General features: G+C 43.7%; 1 protein-coding gene across 25 annotated transcripts in view; it reads right to left on the reverse strand.

The window, feature by feature from the left end:
• The window catches only part of BTRC (beta-transducin repeat containing E3 ubiquitin protein ligase), a 488395-nt gene that overhangs the window by 251128 nt on the left and 209777 nt on the right, over positions 1–27490 (reverse strand). For 22 of the 25 annotated variants that reach the window (XM_033943124.1, XM_033943120.1, XM_033943122.1 and 19 more), the window contains one exon: positions 6245–6322. The exons of the other annotated variants lie outside the window; for them this stretch is intronic. In XM_033943124.1, the coding sequence (XP_033799015.1) occupies positions 6245–6322 (78 nt within the window). The remainder of the gene's footprint in view (positions 1–6244; positions 6323–27490) is intronic. 25 annotated transcript variants of the gene reach the window in all.

The following is a 27490-nucleotide window of genomic DNA, read 5'->3' on the forward strand; positions in this document are numbered from 1 at the left end:
AACATCATGTTAGCTTTCTTTGCTGCTGCTGTGCATTGAGCCGACGGCTTCAGGGTCCTGTCTATCAGTATCCCTAGGTCTTTTTCTTGTTCGCTCTTCCCCAATGTGATAGAGACGTTTAAACACCTATGGAATGTAAATGCGCATGAGTTGAGTCTCTTTCATTTGAAAGGAAACTCTGCAATGAGAGGGCATAGGATGAAGTTAAGAGGTAATAGGCTCCGGAGTAATCTAAGGAAATACTTTTTTACAGAAAGGGTGGTAGATGAATGGAAGAGGTTGTAGAGACAGAGACTGTGTCTGAATTCAAAAGGGCCTGGGATAGGCATGTGAGATCTCTCGGAGAGAGAAAGAGATAATGGTTACTGCAGATGGGCAGATTAGATGGGCCACTTGGCCTTTATCTCCCATTAGTTTCTATATTTAAAATACTTTCTACAGATCAATTACTTCCATCATTCTAGACCAACATTCTTTGAAGTTGGTCTAGAATGGAGGTAGCTAAAATCAGCAATCATTTACTACACTAGCCAGAATTAGACTTCCAGTTCCATCACAACTTCACATTTTCTCTGAACCTGGTGGCAACTATTGATACTAAATGGCCTTCTGCCCTATACTCTATTAAAAAAGCCCAACAACAAACCCCCCCAAAAAAACTGCCCCCAAAAATCCGCTTGCCTCATTTTGTAATTTCTTGTTTCCAATTTAGAATATTTCACCAGCAAATCACAAGATGCTGACAATCCAAATGGTTGTTGCTTTCTAGAAAAAGGCCAGCTACATTTTTATCCTTCATAAACAGGTTAACTCAATTGATCAGCACCTTTAAGGGCTGCAGAGTATCAATAAAAAGAATGAAAGCTTGAATATACATCTTCCATTCAATCAATGGAATCCCCTCAAGGCAAGTAAGTTCTCCATCTATAGAAGTGAAGGGGTGGGGGTGGGCTAGTAATGCTCTTCATGATGTTACTTTCATCTTCTTTCTAAGAAAAGAAAACATAACGAGGAGGTAGATACTTTTGGTACTTTTTTGGCTTCTCTCATGCTGCCTTTGATCTCCATGGTTCCCAGCCACAAAACAAAACAAAATAGACCTCACAAAAAAGGGGGGCGTGTAAAGGGGGGTGGATCATGCTATTTTGAAAAGACAACAGAACCCTATGTAACATTTTATTCAGCTCACCCCAGAATGCTGGGTTAGTAAGTAAAAATAGGGACAGTAAATAAAAGTGGACCCTTAATAAATTTTCTTTTGGAGGAATTCTGTGTAATTTGTGTAGAATTACTGGTAGACATCAGTGTCTGTCTTTCCTTTATCCCTCTTCCCTCCCCCACAGAGACTGCAGCAGCAAAAATGAGAAGGTGACAGCAGGGTCCTCCTTTTCCTCTGCCTCCATTATAAGAATCTTCAAACCACAGCTGGATAGGTTGCCTGCAGCGTTACTAAGGGCATAGCTATGGGTGGGTTTGGGCAGACCCTCCACAATTTCAGGTCAGGCCCACCCAGTCTCTCTCACGGCGCGAGCATGTGGTGGTGCCAGGTCCAGACTGCAAACATTGTTCCCGTTCACAGTGACGGTTCGCCTCAGAGGAAGGGCGAGTTGCTGCCTGCCACTGCTCCAGCCCCAGCTCTGGAAGTGAGGGGGCAGGCAGAGCTTGATGGTGCACTTGCACAGTAGCACTCAAAGACAGGTGCACCCACTATGGGCTCAGGCCTGCCTAAACATGGCTTCAGCAAAGGAAGATCTTGCTTAACGAACTTGCTGCACTTCTTCAAGGGAGTAAGCAGGCAGATAGACAAGGGTGACCCAGTCAACATCATATATCTAGCTTTTCAGAAGGCGTTCGACAAGGTTCCGCAAGAACGACTATTTCGAAAAATTGCAATTGGAATCGAGGGTGAAATACTCACATGGATTAAAAACTAGCTGGCGGATAGGAAACAGAGAGCGGGGTTAAATGGACAATACTTGGACAGGAAAAGCATCACGAGTGGAGTGCCGCAGGGTTCGGTGCTTGGACCCGTGCTCTTCAACATATTTATAAACAACCTGGAAATTGGTACGATGAGTGAGGTGATTAAATTTGCAGATGATACAAAGTTATTCAGAGTAGTGAAGACGCAGGAGGATTGCGAAGACCTGCAACAGGACATATACACGCTCGAGAAATGGGCTGCGACATGGCAAATGATTGGGCCGCGACATGGCAAATGAATACAGGATGTCCGGTGCAATACTTGGAGAGACCCCCCAGGAAAGAGACTTGGGAGTACTGGTCGACAAGTCAATGAAGCCGTCTGCGCAATGTGCGGCAGCAGCGAAAAAGGCGAACAGAATGCTAGGAATGATTAAGAAGGGAATCACAAACAAATCGGAGAAGGTTATCATGTCGCTGTACCAGGCCATGGTACGCCCTCACATAGAATACTGCATCCAACACTGGTTGCCGTATGAAGAAGGACACAGTACTACTCAAAAGGGTCAAGAGAAGAGCGACTAAAAGGGTTAATGGGCTGGAGTTGCCATACAGTGAGAGATTAGAGAAACTGGGCCTCTTCTCCCTTGAAAAGAGGAGACTGAGGCGACATGATCGAAACAATCAAGATAATGAAGAAAATAGATTTAGTAGATAAAGACAGGTTGTTCATCCTCTCCAAGGTAGAGAGAACGAGAGGACACTCTCTAAAGTTAAAAGAGGATAGATTCTGTACAAACATAAGGAAGTTCTTCTTCACCCAGAGAGTGGTAGAAAACTGGAACGCTCTTCCGGAGGCTGTTATAGGGGAAAATACCCTCCAGGGATTCAAAACAAAGTTAGCCAAGCTCCTGCTGAACCAAAATGTACCCAAGTAAGGCTAATCTCAGTTATGGCATTGGTCTTTGACCTAAGGGCTGCCGCGTGAGCAGACTTGCTGGGTACGATGAACCACTGGTCTGACCCAGCAGCAGCAATTCTTATGTTCTTTTAATATACCTAAAAAAGTTTTTACTGTGTGTTTTTGCTTCAGCGCAATCTTCTTTTCAAGGTCTTTCTTTGCCTTCCTTATTAGAGCCTTGCATTTTTTGACGACATTTCTTGGGTTGTTTACAATTATTTTCAGTCAGATCCTTCTTTCACTTTCTGAAGGATTCTCTTTTAGCTGTAATAGCTTCCTTCACTTCACTTGTTAACCTTACTGGCTGCCGATTGGTCTTCCTTCCTCCTTTTTTTAATACATAGAATATATCTAGTCTGGGCTTCCAGGATGGTATTTTTGACCTTTGTAGTTGCACCTCCAAGTTTCTTTTTTACCATTCTCCTCATGTTATCAAAGTCTCCTTTTTAAAAGTTAAGTGCTGGTGTATTACATTTCCTGTGCAAACTTACTCCAGAGATTGTATCAAATCTGATCATGTTATGATCACTGTTATTAAATGGTCACAGCACCATTACCACTCACACCAATTCATGTGCTCTATTAAGAATTAGATCTAGAATTGTTTTACCTCTTGTCAGTTCCTGAACCAGATGCTCCATAAAGCAGTCCTTGATTTCTTCAAGGAATTTTATCTCCTAGAATGCTCTGATGTTACATTTACCGAGTTAATATTAGGGTAGTTGAAATCAAAAACAAAAAATACAATACTCTATTTTCATCCGGAGTGATAAGACTGCTAGGGCAGAGAAAACACTTATAAAGTGGAAAAAAAGACTTTAGTACATTCTGCACCCCACTACTATAGCAAAGCCAAAAAACAGCAAGTGCAGCCTAATCATCAGTCAAAAAAACTCCACTATTTACTCAAATGTACTGTATATTCTAAAAGTAAAACATATCCTGAAAAAAAAAATTATCTGTGAAATAAGAAATTTAAGCATTAAAATATTTGCATGACATACAATTTAACTCTATTAGGAACTGGAGTTGGCACATTTTCACCGACTCCAACTCCAGTAACCCAAAAATTGCTTCCGCCTTACTCTGACCCCACGCTTAGGTCTGACTTCATAGCCCTGCTGCGAACAATTAGAAAGGACTGTACTATTTATTTTCTTTTATCTGTTAAATCCTTCCTGGTTTTTAAAGATATGGTTTTCAGTATTACATGTATTAAACTGAAAAAAAACCTGACAATGTTACCCCCCACATACACAACCTCCCCCCCCCAAAAAAAAAGAAACCCGTGGAGGGGCATAATCAAAAGAAACGTCAAAGTCCGTTGTGGGCCTAAGTTGCTAGTCCATTTTCGAAAAATACGTCCAACATATTTTTTTTCTGAAAATCGTCTAACTGTACATCCAGCTGTCTGATCGTCCAGACTGCTATGTTATCCATCTTTATACCCCAATTTCATCCAAAAATTTGTCCAAGTCAAAAACGCCTAGAAAAAGACCTTTTGGGCGTAGGAAGGGCTAGAAAAGTGATGGATTGGACACCCAGACATGGCACCAAAGTAGAGGGGTACCTTACAGGGCACTGCTGTGAACTTCACAAAAAGGGTGCCACATAAACATCTCACTACAAGTCCCTTATAGGTCATGGTGAGCCCCCCAAAATACTCCCAGAACCTACTAGTCCCACCTATCTACCACCCCAATAGCCTTTATGGCTGCAGGTGCCACTTATATGGCAGTACAAAAAGGTTTGGGGTTTTTTTGGGGGGTGCACATATTTCACCATGAATGCAGTGAATAGAGTGGCTTATGGGCCTGGGTTCTCCTCTCCATAGTTCACTAACCCACCTCCAAGACCACTTAAGCCACCTCTGTGCAGCTCTATTAGGTTTTCCAATGTCAGGCTGCCAGGTGCTGATGTTCTGCAGGCAGATATGTAAAGTTATTATGAGTTTTATGGGGGGGGCAGTGATCACTGGGGCAGTTTGTGGGGGTCTGTACTTTGTGTCTGCAGTGGTTACCTGGTCACTTTGGATACTTTCTGTGGACTTAGACCTGGTTTTAGATGGCCTAAGTCATATCGTCCAAGTTCTGTCTAGGCAGTGTTGTAAAACTTTCAGTTACACATGCAGTACGACTTGGGTCCCACCCAAATCTCGCCCTCACCACTCCTCCTAAAATGCCCCTTTTAGCTCTGGGCGTACTACAGCACTGTGAAGGCTTAAGTCATTTTTAGATACGTCTAAAACCCGGTTCGATTATCGGCACTTGGACGACTTGTCTCACTGATCGTCTAAGTGCCGATTTAAGCCGGTTTTTAGACGTATTTCCGTTTCGATTATGAGCCCCAAAGGTTATCTGAACAAAAAAGTATCACAGTTTCTTGCTTTTTTATATATATATATTATCTGGACTAACCTTAGCAGAGGGTAGTCCAGATAATCAAAAAAATCTGGATGATTGGACATTAATTTTTTTTCTTTGGTTTTAATAAAAGTTAATAAAAAATACCTTCAGCACGCCCCCCCAAGCCAAAAAAGACATTATTCCCCCTCCCTCTCTGATCAGGCATCACAAACTGCCTCCCAGATCCAGAGGAAAGACCCCAGGCTTACCTGGTTTCATTGGTGGTCTAGCGGCAGCGCCGGGGCAGGAGCGGTCCTACTTGCTCCTGCCCATGCTCAGTCAGTGACAAAAATAGCTGCCTCATGAAACTGCTCCCAATTCAGCACCATAGAATAGTGGATCTCAACCCAGTCTGGTTTTCAGGATACCCACAATGAATATAGAAGAGAAAGATTTGCATGCACTACCATCCATTGTATGGAAATCTATCTTATGCATATTCTTTGTGGATATCCTGAAAACCTGACTGGCTAGGTGTGCCCCTAGGATTGGGTTGAGAACCCTGCTCTACAGAAATTCCAGCATGCCCTGGCAGTAGAAGACATAACTTGAAAATTAAACTCAGGTCCTCTGCAGAGTAGAGAATGACATGGTGACTGCGGGAAATCTTCCCCATGTCATTCTTTAAGGAGATAAGGAAGAATCAGAGAATGAATGGGCACATCCACTGACCTTCAAAAGCCTTGCATTAAAGAATGCTGGTGTGGAAGGACTGAGGTTAAGATAGACAGTAAAGAATGACACGGGATGGCTTCCTGCAGATATCTGCAGAACGGGAATGGTGATGAATTCTGCCACCGTGTCATTCTCTAATGCAGGGCATTGCTTAGTACTGCCAATGAAGTACTGGGGCTGGCCTCTCACAGTTCTACAGCCACCCACCTCCACCCAAAAAAGCTTTGATATTATGACTACTAAAAAAAAAAAAATCCAAAAGAAAAAATGGATACATCACCTGTCTAAGTGTATTCTTCTCTGGTATAATTTTCCTAGGGGGTTCATCATTTATACAGTCCTCTCTCTCTGAGGAATTCTGTGAAAAAGGAATAAGATTTAATCATGTTTTATGTACTAACTTTTTTTTTAACAAAAAAGGCAACTTTTTGAAATTTCTGATTTTGTGGTCCACTGATGTCAGGGATATGATTGTATACTTATTTCAAAGTAGGTTTAGGTGGTAAAAAGATATTATTATACACGTAGGAAAATCAAAAAGACCAGTTAACAAAAAGTTTAAATCTGATTAGGAGTACCCATTAGGAATAATTTTAGAGAACATAAGAAATTATTTTTATGTGGGTCGTTGGAGGTGAAGGGCAAGGGGGAAAAGGAGGTGTTAAAGTCAATGTTGTTAGAAAAAAAAAACCAAAATCTGAAAAATGCAAAGTGCATATCGTCTTGCACAGCTTGAGAAAAACCAATACAGCACCAACAACAGCGTCAATAGCATGCTATTACAAGGTATCCTGAACATGTCCCACTGTTAGCAATTGGGTTAAACTCACTAAAGACAGGATAGCTGGAAGTCACATTTTCTCTTTAATCAAAAGGATGTTTATATCTAGATCTTTTGTTCTTAAAAATAAAAATCAGTAGATAGGATTACTAAAAATATAACATATGGTTTTGGAATATTACACGTTATAATAAAAGATGTTTATAAGAATAGTGACAATAGGAACACAGAGAAAAAAATCATTAGTGTCACATAGATATCTCATCAATGACTGATGGCAGTACTTGTAAATACCTCCTATTGGTGAAAGATAATTGCTAGGAATAGAACTGTGTGTAGAAGTGCATGATCTTACAAAATTTGAGGATAATTAAAGTAAGGATAGCTGTTGCATAACCACATCATTATTATTTCTACAAGTAACCAGTACCAAATAAGCTAAATGAATCAGAGGCTACACTAGGCCACACTATCAATATAACTAGAGGAAATATAACTTAGGAATAATGTTGGGAAGTACTTTTACCACAGACCATAGACAGATGCTGCACCATGCAACCACAAATAAATAAAACAATACAGAAATCTTTCGCAATAATGAGAAACCTAAGACAAGTCAGAAAATTCTTCAAGCGAACACAATTCCAACTCATAGTACAATCACTAATCCTAAACCTACTAGACTATTCCAACATCCTCTATCTCCCCTGCCCTGCAACAATGACAAAACAACTATAAACAATTCAAAACACAGCTCAGTGACTCATCTACTCGTTGAAGAAGCACAACCACATCACAGAAGCTTTCCTCAACACTCACTGGCTTCCAATTCGGGCAAGAATACAATTTAAATTCTACTGCCTACTATTTAAAACTATAAATGGAGACAGCCCAACCTATCTAAACAACCGCCTCATCTAAACCTCCTCATCCAGACATAGGAAAACTCACACTCCATTCATACACCCTCCAAATCAAAGAAGTTAAACGGAAAAAAACTATATGATAGCCTCCTAGCCACTCAAGCAGCCAAACTAAACAACCAAATCTCCAATCTGCTGATAACAATCTCAGACTATAAGAAATTCAGAAAAGAAATAAAAACCATACTATTCAAGAAATCCCTAAAAAAAACATAATTCCACAAATTCCCCCTTTCTCATCACTAACTTCCAGACCCTCCCCCCTAAAGCACAGTTACTTATCGTAACAGGTGTTATCCAGGGACAGCAGGCAGATATTCTCTACATGTGGGTGACAAAGGGGATCAGCACTGGACCAAAGACCCTGAGTCCGAAGACCGTCCAGATGAGCCCCCCAAGCATAAGCTGACGAATTCGTGTGAGGACCTTCTGCGGAGGAGGAGCATGAAACAGAAAACCTCTGGAAAGATTGGAAGTAAGCATCCACCAACGGAGAGACTTCTTCAACAAAGGAGTCACGACAATGAGTCGAGAGACAGGATCCCGATCCTGGTTCCATTGGGATGTTAGAGTCCATTGAGGAATACGGAGATGAAGTCTGGCAAAAGGAGTCATGTGAACCGTGGAGGCCATGTGACCTAGGAGGACCATCAGGAGCTGAGCCGGAGCCGAGGACAGATGGGCCACCCGCTGGCATAAACGAACAAGGGCCTCCTGACGAGGCCGAGGCAAGAAGGAGCGGAGACGAACCGTGTCCAGAACCACTCTGATGAACTCTAGAGACTGAGACGGACAGAGGTAAGACTTGGGGAAGTTCACCTCAAAGCTGAGACTCTGAAGGAGCAAGATGGTTTGATTTGTTGCTCGCAGAACCTCGTGGTGAGAGGACGCTTTGATCAACCAGTTGTTGAGGTAGGGAAACACCTGCAGGCCACGGAGACACAGGGCCGCAGCTACCACAACGAGACATTTCGTGAAAACCCTCGGAGAGGCTGCCAGGCCAAAGGGAAGAGCACAATACTGGAGATGGAGATCCCCCACCCGGAATCTGATACCGGTGAGAGGCCGGGTGTATCGGAATGTGCGTGTACGCCTCTTTGAGGTCCAGCGAGCACAGCCGGGTGGAAGGCGACATGCACAGATGGGTTAAGCACTGGTTGGCAGGCAGGAAGCAGAGGGTAGGAGTGAAGGGCCACTACTCAGACTGGAGAGAGGTCACAAGCGGTGTTCCGCAGGGGTCAGTACTCGGACCGCTGCTGTTAAATGTATTTATTAATGACCTAGAAAAAGGGACGAAGTGTGAAGTTATAAAACTTGCGGATGACACCAAACTCTGTAGCAGGGTAGGAACAGTAGAGGACTGCGAAGAATTACAAAGGGATCTGAACAAGCTGGAGGAGTGGGCCAATAAATGGCAGATGAGCTTCAATGTGGAGAAATGCAAGGTCATGCATGTGGAGAAAAAGAACCCAAGGTTCTGCTACAAAATGGGGGGGTTGGTACTGGGGGAGAGCAAACTTGAAAGGGACTTGGGAGTGCTGGTGGACACCACAAAGAAACCATCAGCACAATACACAGCAGCGTCAAGGAAAGCAAACAGAATGTTGGGTATCATCAAGAAGGGTATTACGACCAGAACGAAGGAAGTTATCCTGCCACTGTATCGAGCAATGGTGCGACCTCATCTAGAGTACTGTGTTCAGTACTGGTCGCTGTACCAGAAGAAGGATATGGCGATACTTGAGAGAGTCCAGAGAAGAGCTACACATATGATAAAGGGTATGGAAAACCTTTCAGATGCAGACAGGCTAGAAAAACTGGGGCTCTTCTCCCTGGAAAAGCGGAGACTCAGAGGAGACATGATAGAGACATATAAGATCATGAAGAGCATTGAGAATGTGGAGAGGGACAGATTCTTCAGCCTACGGGGAACTACAATAACAAGGGAGCACTCGGAGAAACTAAAAGGGGACAGGTTTAGAACCAATGCCAGGAAGTACTTCTTCACTCAGAGGGTGGTGGATATTTGGAATGCGCTTCCGGAGGGTGTGATAGGACAGAGTACTTTACAGGGTTTCAAAGAGAAATTGGATAAATTCTTGAAAGAAGAAATTATTGAAGGATATAGATAGGGAAGATATAGGATGAAGAAGGGTACAGTTAGAAGGATATAGATAAGGTAGGGGAAAAAAAAGGATTGAAGGGATAGAGGGGTACATATAGAAGACTACTACGCAGGTCCTAGACCTGATGGGCCGCCTTGCAAGTGGACTGCTGGGCACGATGGACCTCTGGTCTGACCCAGCAGAGGCACTTCTTATGTAAGACTCATCCTCCTGAGGAGACCCCAATCGAGATCTGGGGGCAGCAGAGAAAGAAAGAAAAATTTCCCTCGAATAGCATGCTGGAGCCTCAGAGTCCTGCGAATGGGAAATCGAGGAGGCTCGACTAAAGTGCCTTGGAGGCGTCGAGGAACGACCCCGCATCAGGTGGGTCGGGGAGGACCCCGGAGTCCGAGGGGCCACCTGGCGGAGCCCTGGAGAAGATGGGGCAAAGGAAAATTACTCCACCGTCTTCGAAGAAGGCCCCTGAGAGGCGGTAATCCACCTCGAGGGGGAATGCACAGAAGAGTCCAACTCAAGGACAAAAGTGTGCCTGGAAGGTTTCGCGGTTGTAGACCTGCCCCGAAGGGGCGGAGAAGACCGCAGCCGTTTAGAAGGGGCAAACCTCGATAAAGTAGCAGACAAAAAACGGGTCCCTTGCACGGGCCTCTTGAAAGTCACAGGCCCTGATTCCAGGGACGAAGAATCACTTGAGGGAACCCTGAGAGTCTTGCAGATATGCCCCCCAGATACAAGAGAAGGACGCTCAGGCTGGTCAGACCGGGGCTGGGTTGAGACCGAGGTCAAAGACGTCGAGGTCTGGACCAGTTGGCTCACCACCGAGGAAAGCTGCGATGTAAGGATAGCCTTAAGTATGTCCTCGAACATAGGCACCGAGACCAAAGGATGTTGGGTCACAGGTGCAGCAGTACGCTCCTTCAGGGGCGACCTCAAGGAAGAGTATTCCCAACGTGAGGAGGCACGCTTAGAATGATGTCTTGAAGAGGATGGTCCTAACTTCCACAGAAATGAACCTTGGAACCACAAAAAAACAAAATATCCAAAACCAAACAATGTGGAACAAGATCCTGGACTTCCTAAAGTTAAAATGGTATGGTTTATTAATGTCTATTTCAAATTCAAAAATCACAATGTAGTAAAAGCCAAATGCATTTCAGAAAAATAAAGTCACTTGCTGCAATCTGATGATCAGACCTTACACGGGCCGTGTTTCGGCAGTATTTGCCTTCTTCAGGGGTCCTTTGAAATGCTTGAATGCAGCTAAAAAAACAGCATCATCACAGAAACATCTATGAAAAAGTTATCTGGTGCTGCATTCAAGCATTTCAAAGGACCCCTGAAGAAGACAAATACTGCCGAAACACGGCCCGTGTAGGGTCTGATCATCAGATTTCAGCAAGTGACTTTATTTTTCTGAAATGGGTTTGGCTTTTACTACACTGTGACTTTTGAATTTGAAATAGACATTAATAAACCATACCATTTTAACTTTAGGAAGTCCAGGATCTGGTTCCACATTGTTTGGTTTTGGATATTTTGTTTTTTTGTGGTACCAAGGTTCATTGCTGTGGAAGTTAGGACCATCCTTGTGACATCGACCACTCCACAGTGTTATTTGTTCTTTAGTGAGCTTCACAAGAACCAGCACAACGTTGTCAAGTCTACTTCTTGGAAAGAAAAACAGAGGCAAGCTCATTACTTTTCAATCAGCCCTTGTACTTGAGGTGATTTCCCATACTGTGTAAATCCCTACCCCACATACCCAGTGACTACAATGCCAAATTTTTGGCCATCCAAAATCTGATAGGCATTCAGCAGAATCATTTGACATCACTGCAGCCCATCACAAATCTGCAGCCATTTGTAAGAAAAGGAAACTTCAGCCTGCTGTGACCTAAAGGAGCTGAGGGAAGAGACTCATCCCTAAAACTCTTCAGTTGTTTTCTGATATGCTGGACTGCCTTGTATTGGCTGTTTGGACTAGTCTCCCATCTACTGATGTCATCACAGGTCACTACAAAAATCACAACACACTTGAATGAGTGAACTAAATCGGTTGTTCAAGAGCAAATGGGGGAAAAATGGGAGAAAAAATGAACTTTCTTTGGGGGGGTTATTGTGTCATGATTAGAGGTGCATCTCAGTTTTCTATAATGGCTGGGGAGAATCATTGTTACATACATAGTAACATAGTAACATAGTAGATGACGGCAGATAAAGACCCGAATGGTCCATCCAGTCTGCCCAACCTGATTCAATTTAAATTTTTTTTTTTTTTTCTTCTTAGCTATTTCTGGGCAAGAATCCAAAGCTTTACCCGGTACTATGCTTGGGTTCCAACTGCCGAAATCTCTGTTAAGACTTACTCCAGCCCATCTACACCCTCCCATCCATTGAAGCCCTCCCCTGCCCATCCTCCACCAAACGGCCATACACAGACACAGACCGTGCAAGTCTGCCCAGTAACTGGCCTTAGTTCAATATTTAATATTATTTTCTGATTCTAAATCTTCTGTGTTCATCCCACGCTTCTTTGAACTCAGTCACAGTTTTACTCTCCACCACCTCTCTCGGGAGCGAATTCCAGGCATCCACCACCCTCTCCGTAAAGTAGAATTTCCTAACATTGCCCCTGAATCTACCACCCCTCAACCTCAAATTATGTCCTCTGGTTTTACCATTTTCCTTTCTGGAAAAGATTTTGTTCTACGTTAATACCCTTTAAGTATTTGAACGTCTGAATCATATCTCCCCTGTCTCTCCTTTCCTCTAGGGTATACCTATTCAGGGCTTCCAGTCTCTCCTCATACATCTTCTGGCGCAAGCCTCCTATTATTTTCATCCCCCTCCTCTGGACCGCCTCAAGTCTTCTTACGTCTTTCGCCAGATACAGTCTCCAAAACTGAACACAATACTCCAAATGGGGCCTCACCAATGACCTATACAGGGACATCAACACCTTCTTCCTTCTACTGACTACGCCTCTCTTTATACAGCCCAGAATCCTTCTGGCAGCAGCCACTGTCTTGTCACACTGTTTTTTCGCCTTTAGATCTTCGGACACTATCACCCCAAGGTCCCTCTCCCCGTCCGTGCATATCAGCTTCTCTCCTCCCAGCATATACGGTTCCTTCCTATTATTAATCCCCAAATGCATTACTCTGCATTTCTTTGCATTGAATTTTAGTTGCCAGGCATTAGACCATTCCTCTAACTTTTGCAGATCCTTTTTCATATTCTCCACTCCCTCTTCGGTGTCTACTCTGTTACAAATCTTGGTATCATCTGCAAAAAGGCACACTTTTCCTTCTAACCCTTCAGCAATGTCACTTACATACATATTGAACAGGATTGGCCCCAGCACCGAACCCTGAGGGACTCCACTAGTCACCTTTCCTTCCTTCGAGCGACTTCCATTAACCACCACCCTCTGGCGTCTGTCCGACAGCCAGTTTCTGACCCAGTTCACCACTTTGGGTCCTAACTTCAGCCCTTCAAGTTTGTTCAACAGCCTCCTATGAGGAACTGTATCAAAGGCTTTGCTGAAATCCAAGTAAATTACATCTAGCATATGTCCTCGATCCAGCTCTCTGGTTACCCAATCAAAAAATTCAATCAGGTTCGTTTGGCACGATTTACCTTTTGTAAAGCCATGTTGCCTCGGATCCTGTAACCCATTAGATTCAAGGAAATACACTATCCTTTCTTTCAGCAACACTTCCATTATTTTTCCAACAACTGAAGTGAGGCTCACTGGCCTGTAGTTTCCTGCTTCATCCCTGTGACCACTTTTATGAATAGGGACCACATCCGCTCTCCTCCAATCCCCAGGAATCACTCCCGTCTCTAGAGATTTGTTGAACAAGTCTTTAATAGGACTCACCAGAACCTCTCTGAGCTCCCTTAGTATCCTGGGATGGATCCCGTCTTGTCCCATCGCTTTGTCCACCTTCAGTTTTTCAAGTTGCTCATAAACACCCTCCTTCGTGAACGGCACAGAATCTACTCCATTTTCTCATGTAACTTTGCCAGACAATCTCGGTCCTTCTCCAGGATTTTCTTCTGTGAACACAGAACAGAAGTATTTGTTTAGCACATTTGCTTTCTCCTCATCACTCTCCACATATTTGTTCCCAGCATCTTTTAGCCTAGCAATTCCATTTTTTATCTTCCTCCTTTCACTAATATATCTGAAAAAATTTTTATCTCCCTTTTTTACATTTTTAGCCATTTGTTCTTCCGCCTGTGCCTTCGCCAAACTATCTCTCTCTTGGCTTCTTTCAGTTTCACCCTGTAGTCCTTTCTGCTCTCCTCTTCTTGGGTTTTTTTATATTTCATGAACGCCAACTCTTTCGCCTTTATTTTCTCAGCCACTAGGTTGGAGAACCATATTGGCTTCCTTTTTCTCTTGTTTTTATTGATTTTCTTCACATAAAGGTCCGTAGCCATTTTTATCGCTCCTTTCAGCTTAGACCACTGTCTTTCCACTTCTCTTATGTCCTCCCATCCTAACAGCTCTTTCTTCAGGTACTTTCCCATTGCATTAAAGTCCGTACGTTTGAAATCTAGGACTTTAAGTATCGTGTGGCCGCTCTCCACTTTAGCCGTTATATCAAACCAAACCGTTTGATGATCGCTACTACCCAGGTGAGCACCCACTCGAACATTAGAGATACTCTCTTCATTTGTGAAGACCAGATCCAATATCGCTTTTTCCCTTGTGGGTTCCGTCACCATTTGTCTGAGCAGAGCCTCTTGAAAGGCATCCACAATCTCCCTACTTCTTTCCGATTCCGCAGAGGAACATTCCAGTCCGCATCCGGCAGGTTGAAATCTCCCAACAGCAGTTGTGTATGAGGAACAAATTGAGAATATGAGTTTATTGAACTGTTGACTATAATTATCATTGATGCTGTAATGCTTGCCGCTGTGTGAAAGAGGGCATAATAAAGTGAAATTAAATTCAATCCAAATTAAATCAGTAGGTATCACTACTGAGCAATGGTATAGATTCCTTTTCCCAAGGGGCTGTAAATACTGCCTCCACATCACCCCCAATCCTGGAGACTAGAAAACTTGACCAAGGTCTTCTGCATGGCAGAACACAGAACTGTCACCAAGACACCAAGCCTGATCTTTACATGAGATTTCAAGCTATAGTTAGTGAAGTAGGGGGTTTGTCTGTTCTTTGAGATTCACTGTCATGGTTGGCTGGTGCAAGAGAATGAGGTGTAAGAGCTGAGAAGTCCATGTTCTTAGTAACAGTCTCATCATGAAACTCCACTCTCCATGCTCCCTCACCCTTTCCCAGCCTTCTAAAAAAACCCATCTGAAACAAAAGCTCTATTCTCACCCAATTTTACAGTATATTTGTCAGTCAATACCCATGATTTGTATTTTGTAACTTGAGAAAGCAAGTGACTTAATTGGTTGAAATGTACCATACAACATACCACTAGCTCCTGGTACCTCCATATCCTGAGCCATTTAATATAAGTTTAACCCAAAATTACAAGGACCTCACTAGCAATTATATATTTTTTCTTAGCCATACACATTTTATTTTGTGAAACCTTCTCTGCCAATAGTATTTCAGGGCAAAATTATGTCATATTTCTCCTACTTCTCAGGTACATATCAAGATAAGTGTCCCTTTTAAAAGATATTTCAATTTTACAGACTAATGTCTAACGGAGAACCTGAAATGCTCCCAGAGGGTTAATGGCACTAAATATGATTTTTTTTTTTTAAATCAGCAACTACAGTACTCTGTATATCCTAATCATAGTGGTCAAACTACTAAAACATTAAACAATGTTGTCATTTTGTTGAAAACAGACTCAACCCTTCTGTGGAGCAATTTATTAAACTGGACAAGGCTTCTTACAGAGAACATACTAACCCTCTCCATTCTCTCACTTCCTTCTACTTCCATTAAAGAGGTAATAAATATTCTCTCTCTCCCTCTCGTGCTTTCATCCAGCACTGGAAAGCAGCACAGCAACATTTTCAAAACAAAAGGTGCTTATACATGCTGCTAGCCCAAATATTTTCATGCTTCAAAATCCTTAATCCTGTTTGGAATTGTCAGTGGGGGTTAATAGAAGCCTTGGATAGAAGAATTCCAATCTGGTTGGCAGATGGATAGGTTGGTTATAGCAGCAAAACTATATTCTGCCTGAAGGCACAATTCAGTACTCTGTTACAGCGATATAAAACCTCTGTCGAGCTGAACCATTTGGCTGAGTAGAACAGGGGGGAAAAAAGCATCCATTTCAAAGCCTTGTTTTTATGCTACTATGCAGAAACTGATTGATTGTCACAGTGTGCCAGACCCTCTATACCTCAAATTTCTACTGCTAGAGTAGATTTTGCATGCTAATATAATCATTCTCCCTCCTGAGACATTAGCAAATAATCAAATGAAAAACACGATCATAATTTACTGAGATTTGGGCAATTCTCTATGCAAATTTGACTTGTTATTGCTGCTGCCTCGTTAATCTATCTGAATGCCTTTGACAAACTCCTTTGATTTATTAACTCATGACAACTCCAATGTGTGTATATTTTGCTAGATTGACATTATCATTAAGAGTGGGTGGACTAAACTCATATGAATGGCTGATTTTATTCGCTGGTGTCTGCTGCTCAACAGCTGAGCATCTCCTTTCACAAAGCCCCTAAGCGTCAGGCTCTTCTCATCTACCCATCCATTCATCATCTCGATGTTAATTGGCTCAGGCTTTAAGCAAATTTTCAACGCGATTTAAAGGCACGATGACACTGATTACTGACCCTCTGCCATACGGTGCCTATTGATTAACCTGACAGAGATGATGAGCTCCAGGGAAACTAGGTATTTGAACACGAGAAAGAAATATAAATATAAATTTTCAGACCTCTCTCTAAACACACAGACGCATAAGCTACCGGTACAATTTTTTTAAATAATGGAAATACATTTATCACTATCACTCACTGACTTAAGTCATTATAACATATTGTTTCAACACCTGCAGTCAACGGCTAAGCCTTTACCACCAGAAAAGAAACTAATTTTAATAATCTACATTTTAAGAAAGTTCCCTTAACAACCAATTTGAGAGAGAGAGTTATTTCTGCCAGTACTGCATAAAACAAAAAAGCACTGTTTTAAGACTTGTGTTTTAATTAATGATACAAGTAAAATATTTATAATTATGGTACATTTAGAAAAAAAAAGGGGAGAGGGGGTGTAACTGACTCAAGACTATCTGAATGCACCGATTCATGCTTTTATTTACAAGGCAGATAACCTTACAATTTTTTTATATCAAAGTCTTCATTTGAAGACCTTGAGAAGGTTATACTGCAACCATATTAGCAATGAAGGCAGGCTCATTACCACACTATTACTATTTTCTTGGAGCACCAGTGGCTTACTGTTCAGTGGAGAGCAGAATACAAAGTTATTTGATGCAAAACCTCAATATATCACTAATCAAAGGCTTAGATCCTTCTAACAAGATCTGATGTGTATCCCAGAGCTTTCTGATGTAAGGTGTTAGAAGAGAAAACATGTGAGTGCAGTCACTGCAAAGTGCACCTAGCTTTCAGGGAACAGGCACAATCTCAGAAAGCTAGAGCATCAGATTTGAAGGAGATGAGGCAGCTAGAGATCCTCAGGACTAGAGAATGACACTGACAGAATTTGTCACTGGCTCCGTTCCTGCGGATTACCCATGTCAGTCTTTAAGGAGAGAGGGAAAAATCAGAGTATGAATGGGCACAGCCATTGACCCTCAAAGTCTTGCATTGAAGAATGCTGGTGTAGAAGGACTGAAGTTGAGATGGATACGAAAGAATGACACCGGATGGTTTCACGCGGTTATCTGTAACAAAGTGGACACCCTGGAGGGAGTGGAAAACATGAAAAAAGATCTGCAAAAGTTAGAAGAATGATCTAAAGCAGGGGTGTCCAACCTGTGGCCCTGTGAAGTATTTTGTGCAGCCCCGGTCGAGGGCGATGCAGTGTTTTCCTCTGCTGCCCCGGGTGTTTACCGTCTTGCCGGCTCCCTCCTCTGTCTTGCTGCAGTGTTTGCGCGGCCCCAGAAACATTTTTTTGGGCCAATGCGGCCCAAGAAAGCCAAAAGGTTGGACACCCTGGGAGGTGAGAGGCTGATAAGCACAGACAGAGAGGGATGTTAGACTGATTGTGTCTGAGGATCTAAAGGCATCTAAACAGTGTGAGAAGGCGGTGGCTGTAGCCAGAAAGTTGCTAGGCTGTATAGAAAGAGGAGTAACCAGCAGAAGATGGGAGGCCAAATTTGTGTCCACTTCAGTTATATTCAGTTTTGGAGGCCATATCTGGTGAAGGATATAAAAAGACTTGAAGTAGTCCAGAGGAAGGCAATGAAAATGGTAAGAGATTTGAACCAAAAGTAGTATGAGAAATGACTGGAAGACCTAAATACTCTGGAGGAGAAGAGAGACAGGGGAGATATGATACAGATGTTTAAATACTTGAAAGGTATTAATGAAGAACCAAATCTTTTCTAGAGAAAGGAAAATGGTAAAACTAGAGGGCATAAATTAAGATTGCAGGGAAGAAGACTTAGGAGTAATTTTAGGAAATTCTTTTTCATGGAGAGGGTGGTGGAGGATACCTGGAATGCCCTCATGAGGGAAGTGGTGACGGAATTCAAAAATGTGTGGGATAAACGTCGAGCAATACAAATGTGGAGATGATGCGGTATACAAACCTAAGGATTAGATTAGATTAGATAAACACAGAAGATCTCTAACTAGAAAATGAATGGTAAAAATTACGGTAGGTATCCTGCAAACAACAGGATGGTTGGATAGGCTGGAGTCAGCTTGGACACCAACTCCAGCATTTGGAACCTAGGACCATACCGGGTGGACTTTAGTCTATCGCCCAGAAATATCAAAGAAAAGAGAGTAGTTAATTTTATCATGTATTTTTAATGAGTATAACTAATGGACAGACTGGGTGGACCATTCAGGTCTTTGGAGTGGATTCACTAAATGGACCTACCGATCCGATCCGGGTGGCTGATTCACGACACGTGCTCATGCAAATGAGGATGCTCGGAATCACGCCCCCAGCCGATTGCAGGTATCGCTGAATAGCGATCCTAACACATGCGCAGATCATCTGTAGATGGTCTGCATTTGCTTACAGCCTTTTTTTTTTTAATTACTTTTTTTGCTTCTCTTTTTCTTTGTAAGCCCGTGGTTTTAACCCACTTAAAACCCGTGGGTTAAAACTATGGGCTCGAAGTGCGGGGAAGGGCAGGAGAGTCAGGGCGGCAGGCAGGAGAGATTTGGGGCGAGAGCAGGGTGGCAAGTCGGGGCGGCAGGCAGGAGAGATTCAGGGCAAGAGCACAGCAGTGAGTCGGGGTGGCAGGCAGGAGAGATTTTGGGCGAGAGCAGGGCGGCAAGAGGAGATTCAAGGCAGGAGAGCAAGAGAATCCAGGCAGACAGCAGGAGATGCATTTGGAGAACAGTGAGAGACTGGTCCTCAGCAGTAGTTTCTACTGTTGATCAGCATGCCTTGTCAGTGTTCCAGATATGTTTAGTGAATCGCTGCCTGCCTACATTTGAATGCAGTTCCCCCTCATTTGCATGCGCAGATCAGAGGATGATCGGAACAGAGGTTAGTGAATCAGGTTGGAAGAAAATCGGGTCGCAAAGGAGTCGGGACTTGATCAGTGGGCTTACTGAATCTAGCCCTTTATCTGCCGTCATTTACTATGTTTATATTGGATTTTGTACAATTTCAAATATATAGTACTGTGATAGAAATTTCCATGCAGGCATCAATGTTTATTGCTGGGAGCAGTGCCATCTGACACTTTGGTTTAGAGTTCCTATTGTGCTTTATGTATGTCAAATTTTAATTTTTAAGCAATTGGATTTCTTACCATTCATGTACATTCCGGTGATGGTGGACTCTTGATGCAGGCAAACATGCTGAACAGTGCAAGTTGGATCACTTCTTCATGAATCTTATGAACATGTTTTATTCTAATAAATGTTGCTGAATCACATTGGAAACCCCCCCCTCCCCCCACTCCACTTCTCTGAGGGGTGTTTGGTTATCTCTGTTCCTTTTTACATTTTGGTTTGTATAGCATTCTTTTCTCCTTTTTTGTGTTGACATCAATAAGCTTTTCATGTAAGTAATAAAATCAAGGTTGGTGAAAAGTATCATCTTAGTAGCACCAACCTGCTGGAAACACACTTCAATAACTGTCACAATGATTTGTAGTGCCCTCACAAAATGTGCTGGCAGAATTACTAGATAGCAATTAACATTCACAGGAAGACTATAGGACCACTGAAAATAGTTCTGCACAAATTCTGGGTTAATACTAGCATGATTAAGTCTTTCCTTAGATATTTTAGGTGATTGATGAGTAAAAAGAAAATTATGCTTACATGGGTACCGAGACAACTGAGGTGAGCTTAAAGTTTGAGATAACAATGGGCATCTCTAGAACAAACTACCTGAATCCACATATTGCGCCCCTTCCCTTGTTCAAAAGTAGGCTGAAAGCCCACTTTTTTGAAATAGCCTTCAACTCTTAACCCTAATCCCCATTACTCTCTGCTCACTACCCTAACTAGTAATTTAACCATCGCTGCTAACTGTAACTCCTACCCTGTTTTTCTGTCTTGATTGATTAGATTACGAGTTCATTTGAGCAACTCTGTACAGCGCTGCATGTGTTTGGTAATGCTCTAGAACACAGTTCTTCAACCGCCGGTCCGCGGACCGATGTCGGTCCGCAAAAAAATCTTGCCGGTCCACGAAGGATTCGGTCCCCGCCGCAACGAAAGGCGGCATCAGCTGACTTGCAACTTCCTGTTGCAGTCGCTGTGCCGGGACTCTTGCCTTTGCTGGGCCTCCTGCCTTGTCTCCGCACCTCCAGACCAGCAGCGGCTGCTCTGTACATTTTTAACTTCGGCACAGAGCTGCCCCTAAGCAGTAGTTTAGCGCGGTTTCATGAGGCAGCCTCGGGGCCTTTGCTAGGCCGGCCCACATCGCATCATCGAAGCGGGCCGGCCTAGCAAAGGCCCCGAGGCTACCTCATGAAACCGCGCTAAACTACTGCTTAGGGGCAGCTCTGTGCCGAAGTTAAAAGTACACAGAGCTGCCGCTGTTGGTCTGGACTCTTGGGCCACTGAAGGAGGGCAAAGAGCAGCTGTCCTGGAGGTTTCCCTTCCTCTTTGCAGGTCTCTTTTTTTTTTTCCTTCAAACGGCAACGGGCCCCAGCATCGACATCAATCAAGTAAGTTCCACTGTTCCTTGCAAGCGGTTCTGCTCAGCCAAAGCTTCCCCTCTGACATCAGCCACCTTCAGGGGAAAGAAAGTGACCCGCAAAGGTGAGGGGAAGGGGGGCAGATGATGGAAGTTGGGGGGGGAGAGAGAGAGAGAGAAGGGGCAGATGATGGAATGGAAGAGATGAGAGAGGGAAGGGGACAGATGATGGAAGTGAGAAGAAGGAAGAGAGAGCAGAAGGCAGATGGATGTCAGTTGAGAGGGGAGAGCAGATGCTGAATGGAAGTGAGGAAAGAACACATACTGGATGGAAGGAGGAGATAAATAAAGGGGGAAGAAAATAGTAAGATAATGGAGGGGTGAGAGAAAGGGGTGACAAGCTGTGGATAGACACAGTGAAAAGAGGGAAACGGGACTAAATAGTAAGAAAGAATTTAATTTAGATGGAGGCAGAAAATAGAGAAGGAAGACCAGAGAAGAAAAGGGAAGAGAGAGCAGAGAATGATATCAGATCTGAGTGGAGGAAATGAGAAGAGAGAGATGCTAAAAATCACAGGGGGGAGGGAAGGACAGAGATGCCAGACCATGAGGTGAACAGAAGGAAGATGATGGATGCCAGACCAAATTGGGGGGGGGGGGGGCAGGAGGAGAGATGGCAGGGAAAGACAGATAGTGAATGGAAAGGGCAAATGCTGGACTGAAGAGACAGAGAAGATTATCATGCCGCTGTACTGGGCCATGGTACGCCCTCACCTGGAGTACTGCGTCCAACACTGGTCACCGTACATGAAGAAGGACACGGTACTACTCGAAAGGGTCCAGAGAAGAGCGACTAAAATAGTTAAGAGGCTGGAGGAGTTGCCGTACAGCGAAAGATTAGAGAAACTGGGCCTCTTCTCCCTTGAGCAGAGGAGATTGAGAGGGGACATGATAGAAACATTCAAGGTACTGAAGGAAATAGACTTAGTAGCTAAGGACAGGTTGTTCACCCTCTGCAAGGCAGGGAAAACAAGAGGGCACTCTCTAAAGTTGAAAGGGGATAGATTCCGTACAAACGTAAGGAAGTTCTGTGGTAGAAAGCTGGAACGTTCTTCCAGAGGCTGTTATAGGCGAAAACACCCTCCAAGGATTCAAGACAAAGTTAGACAAGTTCCTGCTGAACAAGAACGTGCGCTGGTAGGGCTAGTCTCAGTTAGGGTGCTGGTCTTAGACCAGAGGGCCGCCGCGTGAGCGGACTGCTGGTCATAATGGACCTCTGGTCTGACCCAGCAGTGGCAATTCTTATGTTCTTAGGGCAGACACTGGCTGGAAGAGAGTGAAAAGGCAATGAAAGCAGAAACCAGAGACGACAAAAGGTAGAAAAAAATAATTTTATTTCTATCTTGTGATTCAAATATATCAGATTTGAAATATGCATCTTGCTAGACATAACTGGGGAATGCAAAGCCCAGGCAGTGCTTCTTTAGCTTCCAGCTGGCTTAGGGCTCTCTCTGACCAGGGGCAGTTGCCCTAGTTCCACTCCCCTAACACCATTCCTGTCATGTGTGACTGTGGTATTCTGTTACATGATATTTGTGTAGCATTCTGTAATAATTTGGCTTATTCAGTTTTCTTGATAGTAGAGGGGATATATATGAAGGGGAGGGGAGACAGGGGTTTTGTTGATCTTCGCCCTGTATTATTTGTATTTATAAAATGACAATTGTATAGAATATTGTTTCTTTTTATACTTTAATAAAATATGTTCAATATAAAATCATAACTATTTGAGGCTTGTGCGGATGGGATCAGATGGTTTGTGGGACCGACCTCGCGGGGACGGGGCGGCGATGGTTTTTTAAAAAAAATTTCAGTCTTAGTAGTTTGTCGGTCCACGAAATAATTCTTTTATTTCCGCCGGTCCATAGGTGTAAAAAGGTTGAAGAACACTGCTCTAGAAATAATAGTAGTACCCAAGGGGAGGACATGTATGCATGTGAAGGATGTGGATTCCACCTCACAGCTAACCATCCACACTTTTCTTGCCTGCTCAATCTGCTGGTCCAACACTTGAGTCCACTGGAAGAGTTATTGTTATAATTTTATGTATGTGACTCTGTAAATCACACTACAGGAACAATTTATATATTTCTTATATACAACAATAAAAACTGGCCACATACAATTTGCCTAACACTAAGAGGGCACATTACTTAATTGCAAGCAAATATATTTTAAAAATAACATTTTCTCCTTTATTGGTGTTGACTACTTTATACGTATTACAAATAGCTGACTTTTTGATCATTTATGCTAAAGAAGGGTTATATTTCAATAAGAAAGATTTTCAACAATTACAATGGTGGGATTTACCCCTTAGCAAAAAAACAAAAACAAAAAAATATCAACAGAAGCCTAGAAAATTCCAGGACTAGTACTAAATTCTGTGAGAAATGAACATGTCAGAACTTTCAAATATATATAGTTGACAGTAATAATATACCTACTTATCACAGCTTAATGCACAAAGCATCAATTCTCATGGCTTGCTATACTAAGCTAGTGTTATTGGTTTTCTGATAATGATTCATGTTCTCTAAGTTAGCCAACTTATGGCAATGCATTTAAATTATATACCTATGCAGCAGAATTTCAATTTCATCATTTTATAACTAATATCATAAATTAGTATGTATATGTGTGATCATGTCATAACTATACAAACAGCTTGGTTTGTTAAAGCTAAGTACAACATTTTATTTATTTAATCTATCATATTTATATCATGCATTATCTATACCAGGGGTGTCCAACCTGTGGCCCGTGAAGTATTTTGTGCAGCCCCGGTTGAGGGCGATGCAGTGATTTCCTCTGCTGTCCCCGGGTGTTTACCGTCTTGCTGGCTCCCTCCTCTGTCTTGCTGCAGTGTTTGTGCATTTGTGTGGCCCCAGAAACATTTTTTTCGGCCAGTGCGGCCCAGTGAAGCCAAAAGGTTGGATACCCCTGATCTATGCAGTCTAAACAGGTCACAGTAAAACAAATAAAACACACACAATACAACAAGCATATACAGTAGAATCTCAGTTATCCAGCACCCATGGGGATTGGCAGGTAACTTTTCTGGTTGATTGAGAGTGTTAGAAACCTTGTCTAACACAGATTTCAATTCCACCCCCTCCTTCAAAGCACCAGTGCGGCAGCAGTCCTGAGCCGCAAAGCCCCCTCCCTCCTTCAAGCCACAAAACAGAAGGCGGCAGCGGTCCTGAGACCCTCTCGTTCACTCCCTTATCTGAAGCGGCAGCCAGTCAACAGGAAGCAGCACTCAGAACTGGCTGTTCATGGTCAGCCCCGGCAGGGCATTTCCTCTGACACTTTGAAAGTGACACATCAGAGGAAAGGCCCTGCCAGGGATGGCCGTGAGCATCCTGTTTTGAGCGCTGCCTCCTGCTGACCAGCTGCCGTTTTGGGTATGGGAGGGAGCAAGGGGGTTTGTGGCTCAGGAACTCCGCCTGTTTCTGCTGCTTCAGGGCTTTGTGGCTCAGAACTGCTGCTGCACTGGTGCTTCAGGGTGGGCGGGGCGGGGGGGGAGGTTCGCGTCTCAGCTACTTCAGGGCTTGGGTGCTTGAGGGAGGGAGGTAGGAGGGTTTGCAGCTCAAGATCCACTGCCACTCTGGTGCTTTGGGTCAGAAGTGAGGTGGGGTTCACGACTCAGGACTGCTACCGCTTCTAGTGCTTCAGGTTTTGAGGGAGGGGAGCGGGTTTGTGGCTCAGGACCACTGCTGCGTCGGGGGACTTTCCCTCCCCCCTCCCTCCCCTAGTTAACAGTACTATATAATGATCACATAAAAACATCCACCACAGTGTAAACAGCACAGCATATATCTCTTTCAGGAGTGACTACAAATCAACCTCTGCAACCCCCTCCTCTCTCTTGCTGCCTGTAGCACTGCCTCACGCAGCCTCAGATTGGTGTCTAACCACTGCTTGGCTCTAGCCCCTCCTAATCAAGCACTCAAGTGACCTCACAAATCTTGCTACATATTTAAACAAAGCCCTCTCTGAGTGAAGTCCCTTTTCAAACTTTCCTTCTGTTCTGAATGGCTTCCTCATTCCTCCTGTAGAAAGTTAGGAAAGAGTTACCAGACATCCAGAAAAACCCAGGACATGTCCGGGTTCCCAGACGGACTTTCCAGAACCCGGCAGTTTGTCCGGGTTTTGGAAAGCCCTGATGAACTCCAGCCGCATCTAGAGGGCCTCTGAGCATATGCGGATGATGTCACACACATGATATTAGTTATAAAATGTTAGGAAATTCTACTTTACGGAGAGGGTAGTGGATGCCTGGAATGCGCTCCCGAGAGAGGTGGTGGAGAGTAAAACTGTGACTGAGTTCAAAGAAGCGTGGGATGAACACAGAAGATTTAGAATCAGAAAATAATATTAAATACTGAACTAGGCCAGTTACTGGGCAGACTTGCACGGTCTGTGTCTGTGTATGGCCGTTTGGTGGAGGATGGGCAGGGGAGGACTTCAATGGCTGGGAGGGTGTAGATGGGCTGGAGTAAGTCTTAACAGAGATTTTGGCAGTTGGAACCCAAGCACAGTACCGGGTAAAGCTTTGGATTCTTGCCCAGAAATAGCTAAGAAGAAAAATTACAAAAAAAAAAACAAATTTAAATTGAATCAGGTTGGGCAGACTGGATGGACCATTCGGGTCTTTATCTGCCGTCATCTACTATGTTACTATGTTACATCCGCGCATGCTTTAGGTGCTCCAGACACAGCCAGAGCTTGTCAGGGAAGGTGAGAGGAGGTTTTGTGGGGGTGGGTCTGGGGTTGGAACAGGAAGGGGCCATGTGTTTTACTGCTGAAAATATGGAAACCCTAGGCCAGTAGCCCATTTTAAGTTCTTCTGTCCCTGTCTGCTCTAATCTCTTGGCCCTGTCCCTTTTGCTTTCCCTTCCAGCCTACACTCTAATAAATGCTATCCTCTGATCTCTTTCAGGAGTGACTACAAACTAACCTCTGCAGCCCCCTCCTCTCTCTCTTGCTGCCTGTAACCCCGCCTCCTGCAGCCTCAGACTGGTGGTGCCTTACTACTGCCTGGCTGTAGCCCCTCCCAATCATGTACTCAGGTGACCCCCCACAAACCTTGCCATATATTTAAACAAAGCCCTCTCTAGGCAGCATGAGCTGCTAGCGCACAACAAAGAAACACAAACAAGGAGCACATGCTCCTTAGTGTATTTCTTCCTGCGCCTCCTGAACACACACCCCTTTTCTCACTACTTTACATTCTTTATGTTACTGTTTCCTTCTCTATTCCTCTCCTTATGGTTCCAGTTCACTTTCAGTTTCTCATACTCACTCTCCCCTTCCACTCCACCCCAATAGTCCTCATTATCCTTCTCCTATCCTCTCATCAGCCATCTTGTCATCTACCTTATTCACAGCTCTCAAGCTCAAACATTCTCTCCCTTCATCCATCTCCTTTCTGTTTTAGCACCTCTCATCTTCATAATTGTTGTCACTATTCTCCTTTGCTTCGACATACTCTCCTACTCCTGCTCACCTTAGGGTATATCACTCCTAACCCTGGGCCTCAACACCATATGCTTCACCACAGGTGCAACCGTCCTAACTTTATTTCTATTCCTCCCCTTAAGTCCTTCCTCTCTCCCTTTCTCAAGCACCCTATGGGATGTTCACTCTGCCCCCAACAAACTACCTTACATTCACAACCTCTATCTCCCATTTCCTTCACCTGCTTGCTCTGAGACATGGATTCACCCTACGGACTCTACTGCAGTCTCTGCCCTCTCCCTTGGGGCTACCACTTCTCCCATACATTACGCCCTACTGATCAAGGCAGAGGTATTGGGCTTCACTTCTTCTTGCAGATCTCTGGATAGCAGTCATATATTGCCCCCCCCCCCCCTCCTGACAAATCTCCTTCCTCACCGAGTTTGACTCTGGCTTTCCGTCTTCCTTGATGCATTATCTTACTCTCTCCTTCTTGGGGATTTTAACATTCATACTGATGATTTCACCCCACCCCGACACATATATGTCTTAAGTTTCTTGTCTTAACCTCTTTATTTGACCTCCATCTATGCTCCACCACTCCTACTCACTGGAATGGCCATTTCCTTGATCTTGTCTTCTTCCCCAACTACTCCCACTCTTAACTTTTCCACCACCCTGCTCCCTATCTCTGATCATCTTGTAGCCTTCATAATTACTCCCCCTCCCCTCAGCATGCCCAGTCATCACCAGCATGTTTTGAAATCTTCATGCCCTCAATCCTTCCTCCACTGTTTCACCTCTTCTCCACTACGTTATTCAAGTTTGTCAACAAGGCTGTCTCGTCGTACAACTCTATTCTCTCCTCTGCACTAAACACCCTTGCTCCCCCTGTTTCCCGCTGTCA

The sequence above is a fragment of the Geotrypetes seraphini genome, chromosome 4 (assembly GCF_902459505.1).
Source record: "Geotrypetes seraphini chromosome 4, aGeoSer1.1, whole genome shotgun sequence".
NCBI lineage: Eukaryota > Metazoa > Chordata > Amphibia > Gymnophiona > Dermophiidae > Geotrypetes > Geotrypetes seraphini.